The sequence below is a fragment of the Hippichthys cyanospilos genome, chromosome 20, assembly GCF_059441005.1.
Source record: "Hippichthys cyanospilos isolate Australia breed blue-spotted pipefish chromosome 20, RoL_Hcya_1.0, whole genome shotgun sequence".
Classification (NCBI taxonomy): domain Eukaryota; kingdom Metazoa; phylum Chordata; class Actinopteri; order Syngnathiformes; family Syngnathidae; genus Hippichthys; species Hippichthys cyanospilos.
Window position 1 is genome coordinate 6,653,753 of NC_142388.1, and position 6,000 is coordinate 6,659,752.

At 42.0% G+C, this 6,000-nt stretch overlaps 1 protein-coding gene across 2 annotated transcripts in view; it reads right to left on the reverse strand.

The window, feature by feature from the left end:
* The window catches only part of jag2b (jagged canonical Notch ligand 2b), a 50,348-nt gene extending 44,348 nt beyond the window's left edge, over nucleotides 1–6,000 (reverse strand). For both annotated transcript variants that reach the window (XM_088403454.1, XM_088403455.1), the window contains exons 1-2: nucleotides 5,638–6,000; nucleotides 3,229–3,543 (exon numbers count right to left, since the gene is read on the reverse strand). In XM_088403454.1, coding sequence (XP_088259580.1) covers nucleotides 3,229–3,543; nucleotides 5,638–5,706 — 384 coding nt within the window. In that variant the 5' untranslated portion in view covers nucleotides 5,707–6,000. The remainder of the gene's footprint in view (nucleotides 1–3,228; nucleotides 3,544–5,637) is intronic.

The following is a 6,000-nucleotide window of genomic DNA, read 5'->3' on the forward strand; positions in this document are numbered from 1 at the left end:
TTTTTATGGCTGTACACAAGTGGGTATCCTCGGCAAGAAAAAAAATGCCTCGAGCGTTTTTTTTTTTTTGAACAGAGGTAATGGAATTACTCAAGGACTCGTTTCAGTCTTAGATATGGTTAAGTATTGTTGTAAAACGCAATTTATGCGTATGTGCTGTATATCATGTATTTTAATGTTTTGGCAGGGGCCAGCAGCCGCTCAGTGGCTTAAACCCGGAAATGTTTTTTTGACGGGCTGTAATTTGTGACATCGCAATGCCATTCCAAACAGAATTTCAGACACTGAAGGAGTCACGAGACAGAATGTTTGACATGGGTAAAACACAAAAACAAAAAAAGTAGCATGCGTGAGCTCAACTGTAAGACGGCACCACTCGAAGGAAAATATCGTTGCGGCCAGCTAAGCAAACTAACAGAAGATGTGACCCGTTTCGGCGGCTTCTGATGTCACGGCGGAGAAGCCGGGTGTCAAATGTGTAAAATGGGCTGTTAGCCAGATGACACCGGCAATGGTACACTGCATCTTTGTTTCCTCGGCGTGACAACGCCGCGCAAGCGAGTGACCCCCGCGGGCTCGTTGTGACATCCGCCACTGGAATAGTGCAGTGCTATCCGCCAGGACCACTTGACAGATCGCACCAAGAATAAACCTCTTCGCCTCCGACTTGAGGCGGCAGGCGCGAACTCAACTGAACAGAAACCTTCCAAGTTGAACCTTTGTTCAATGTGAAAACTATCCACTACATAGCGTGTGTTTAGACCGATTTTTTTGCCACTTAGTTTGCAATCAAATCAATCACTTCATTGCTTGATTGATCGTCACTAAAAAGCTTGAAAAATGAACTCTTTCAGTTTTTTTCAACACCCAATAGAATACCGCAATTAAATAGCAGTTCAAACTCATAATCAATACTTCCATTGCGTCTTCTTCCGTCCCCTTTTGTCTAATGTTGTTTTATTTTAGCGAATATAATACATTACAAATGCAGAAATTCATACATGCAACGTTATCTACATATACGATCATATACGTAATAAATCCTCCTCACAAACTTTTCTAAAAGCTATTTTTCAATACTATATTTCTAAAACTCTTTTGGGCACAGTCAAAGTTGTTCCAAGTAAAAAAGTTGTAGCTTATAGTCTGAAAAACATGGAACGTATTTTCAAACCTCTTGAGGTTAATTATTTTCGAGGTTGCCTTTTCCAAAAAAGGTTGGCACTGAAAGAGTTAATACTGCACATTGTGCACATGCAAAATAAAAATCCTAACATGCGCATATAGCCATGAAGATTACTAGATGTCTAGGAGCTACAAAAAGTAGGCAAGTCAAAGTAGGACAATTACAGCGTGCACACCAAATTTGCCGGCCTAAATCATTATCAACCTTCAAGAGTGGGACAAGCTTAATTGCCTTGGAGGGGCCACCTGGCACCCGCAGCAGGGGAGGAAGCGGCGGGATGCATAAGGGGGAACTCCAAACCGAGGCCCACTCACAACATATTATCATCTCCAGTCAACATGAAAGCGTCGAGGCCAGAAGACCGCACCAGACTCCGGCAGGAAGTTGCTCAAGACGCCGACTCCAAACGCGTGGGCTTTGACGACGGGCGTATGACGCCGGCTAGCCTACGATTCTTTGTGAAAAAATACGTCGAGCCATCAGAAAAGTTGCTTCGAACCAAAGTATCTTTCGAATTACATTGAACGTCTTTGCAGAATGTCAGTACAGCGAACCCCCGGGTTACAGCGTACCCGGCTTACGTTTTTTTTCATGTTGCGATGTGGAATACTGAGTTTTTTCCTCCCAACTTTACGGTATTTTCCCCCGCTTTGCCACAAAAACTGTCATGACCCTAGGGGGTTGGCTGTATTTGTGTTGTTTTGTCGTTTTTAGGAAATTGCACTGCTTTTCTGTAGCCCGTCAAACTGCCTCTATGCAACGCGTCACTACAATGCTGGTCTGCTATTGTTTGGCGTCTCTTCACGGAGATGCTGGTCTGCTATTGGTCATTTCAAAATGGCGGAACGGTAAAGCTTTGTTCTATCGCGAGTGGTTACAAAACCGTATTTATAGTGCATTTAACTGCTTACTTCAACCTTGAATGGGTTAGACATGGGTCCCAAGATTGCTAGTGATGTAAAAGAGAAGTAAGAAGATGATTTATATGGAAACAAAACTGAAGATAATCCAGAAATCCAAAGCTAGCCTAGCCTAGGCTACGCTTACTAGGCAATATGGGCAGAACAAACGCCACTCAAAGGTAAATAAATCCTTTTCATTTGTGATGTTTTCTGATTGTATGCATGTATATTATATATACATAGCACTTACTATACTATTTCGGGACCAATTTTTAACACGTATGTACAATTTTTATGTTTTTTTTTATGGGTTCTAAACCCATTAGCTATTTAACATAGGTTTGGATTGCTTACGAGACCAACCGCGGAACGGATTAATCTCGTAACACGGGGGCCCACTGTACTTCAAACAGAGCGCTTAAGTGTCGTCTGGGCGGAAACGGCAACGCGGATCCACTTCAGAATGTGCATATGAAAGCGTGTCCCTCTGTCCAATTAGCCTGTGGTGGCCTTGACAGGTGCTTAGTGGCGCACTGGAACAAAGCCAAACCTCATATATATCTGGCCCACTCTCAAAGAGACGACCCAGGTGACATTACGATCTTTAATGCAATCTTTAAGTTATACTCAAAGTCATTGGGCGGGGTAGCATCTGAAGGTCACAAAAAAAGTCATGTAGAAGGTGGGTTCCACTCACGCACCTAAATTGAACACATTTATTCGCTTTCCAACAAAGTCCGCAAGGTTGTTTGAATCAGCAAGTGCGATGTTTCATTTCAATCGGGTGTTTTGGGGAGAGAAACCCGGAAAACATGCGGGATACCGGCCCTCGAGGATCTCGAGTTTGACACCTGAAGAATGGATTTTGAATCCCATTGATGGGAAAATGACATTCATTAGTTCTAGGTATGAAGCGTACCATTGCAAAGCCAGTTTTCTTCAATGACACATTAACTATTAACTTTCATCTTCGTAATTGCTGCTGTAGCGGTGCGAAAGAATGCTGGCGCGCTTACAGTACATATTCAAGGACATGAACTTGAAGCATTGCATATTGTGAATCATCTTTGCAGACAGGAAGTAGACATGTTAACCTGCAGGCGTAATAGGAGGGAAAAAAATAAATAAAATAAAACTTACCGGCCAGGCAAATTGGAAGGGAATCACAATCTTGCCAGCGTCGTCGATTTTGTTCTTTGCGTTCTGAAAATTCAACATATTTCCACCAAGAACTTGCGTAGATCCAGCTCCGAAGTTGCAGGTGCCCCCAGTGGTGATGTCCACCTGATACTCCTTGAGGCACACCTTGAAGTAAGTGTCACATTGGTCCTCCACGCAGCGCAGGTCCTCAAGGGAGCTCCTGGAGCCGTCGCAGCACTCCCCGCTCGCCAACTCGCCGTTCGCATTCTCGACTGAGATCAGCTGCAGCTCGAAATAGCCTGTTGACTGGGACGCCTGGAAACAACGTTTTGGAAAGGCCCGCAATTACATGAGAGCAAACACTAGATGGTCTGCCCTCTCGACAATAACGCTTGCTTTTCAGTTGCTTTATCGCGTTCGGAGTTTGCAAGTGGCGTAAAACTGGAGGCGGCTATACTGAAGGCTGATTCCAGTATTTTGATTTTTTTTAAGGTGGCTTCGAACTGAGTGGCTCAAGTGATAGAATTCGAAGCATAAACGGGGAAAAAAATCTGACATCTCCACATGTAAACACTACGTTTCCCATATATGCTATTAGTGTAGCATGTCAATGCAAACCTATCATCGTCTAAATACAAAAAATGTCTGCCGTTCAACAAATATTTTGAAAACAAACTTAAAACATGCCGTCAATGTCTGATTGATTGAACTTTAGACCCCTGCAAACTTCATTTGTATTGGTCCACAAAAAGTAATCAACCTAAAGTTAATTATCATTTTTTAAACATAAAGTTTCAGGCCTGTTCTCAAAAAGAAAAAGAAAATATTCAACTTTTGGGATTATAGTAGAGATGTGTTTACAAAAATAAATCATTCACTCGACAGGTGACGAGAGGCGGAACATGACAAATTGGGTCGAACCATTCTAGTATGGGGGAGAATCCGGCTTTGTATAATAATGAAATTGAAAAACCTACTGAACATAAAATGAATTCAACCCGCATTATTTTGATTATTTTCAAGTCTTTTTCTTCCGCATTCTTGCAGTATTTTAGCCAAGGGATGGGACACTTCTGGCAGTGTAAGAACTAAGTGGTCTGCCATGTTGAACTTTGATAAGCTGTCACCATATGGGTGAAATTTCAGCTTCTGAGTGTCTTCTTTCAATGCTTTCCAATGATGCAAAAAAATACTGCACAAGGGCTTATTTTGTTTTTTTGCATCAAAAATTTCACAAGGGTAGAGTGATTCATTCACATCAATGTAGGAAGCTAGATCATTCATATTTTCAAGGGCTATTAACTCTTTCCTTGCCAGCGACAAGAATTTTCGTCATGTAAAATACTTGTCTGCTTACAGTATATACTTATTTAATGAATAACATTTTGTGTGGAAAACAATCTGCTATTACTACATATACAGTGCCCCTTCGCTTATCACAGAGGTTACGGTCCCACAAATACACACAAGGATTGATTTTATTTATTTGTTTCTTTGTTTAAAAAAAACAAACAAAATCATTTTTGTGTCTGGTCTGATTTAGAAAGAAAAATTAAGAGAAATTGCAAGCTAAACCTGAAGTAACCTTATGGTCATAAATGAAAATCCAAGAAAAATTGTATTTTTCTCCTTTTGTTAGATTTTTTTATTTGTTTATTTCGTTAAAAAATAAATACACACAACTGAAATGTGTTATGCTTGGCCTGACTTAACAGGTGGAAAATCGGCAATATGCTAAGTAAACAATAGAAAAAGTTACTGTCATTAATGAAAATCCACGACTGAGTGAAGCTGCGAAAAGCGAAACAGCGAGGGAGCACTGTACAATTTTAGCACATTCAGCCATATTTTTAATATTTCTATCCGACAGCGAGCAGCCACAACATGACGATTACAGATGACTGTCATGATATTGTGCAAGTATGTCTGGTTCCTTGTGCATCCTCCACGATGAGGCATCGCAAAATATAACAAAGTAGAACGTGCACGTTTTTGGGCTCCCTGGTGCAAATTGGCAAGCTGCAGCAGACAATTGGCGCAATTTACAACTCGCGTGGGCCCCCAAAATATGAATAAAAGCAACCCCGGGTGTTAATTGATAGCAATAAAAGGTCGGGGAGGGGTTAAGGCGAACACTCATTAATCCTTGTGAGTCTCGTCAAGGTGGCGTGATCTCATGCTCCCCTAATGACGTCTACGTAATTGAATTATCGATTAATGTAATGCAAAGAAGGTCCAAATCTGTCCGTGCCTGGCAACTTTTCAGACTGGCTTGATTAAAAAAATAAAAATAAAAAAATCCTTGATTTGACGCGTGCGTCGGTGTGTGCGGCGTTGCTCAATTGATTTTTTTTTTTTTTTATTGTTCAAAACGCAAATAAATAAATAAATAAAAGAGGAGCGTCTTACCTTGGCCCATAACGTCAACAGCAGGCACACTATTAGGAAGCGATGTCTAATCCTGGTGCGAGTCCACATGCCTCCGATTAATTAGAGTCCCATAGGAGGAGGGAGGGGGCTCGGTGAGCGCAGACAAACAGCCGCAGAGCCGGCGAACAGCAGCTCCGAGCCTTCTGACATGCAACAACAACAATAACAAAAACAAGCCCCTTAAAAAATAGATATTAAAAAAAAAAAAGAAAAAAAAATCACACGCGTGTCTCGGTGTGACCGCGCCAGGCGGAAAAGGCGTGCGCACGGGGCGGGCAGGCTGCGGCGCGCCGCTGATGGTCCACGCACAACATTCACGCGAGTCGCCTCTTGTCGGCTCCG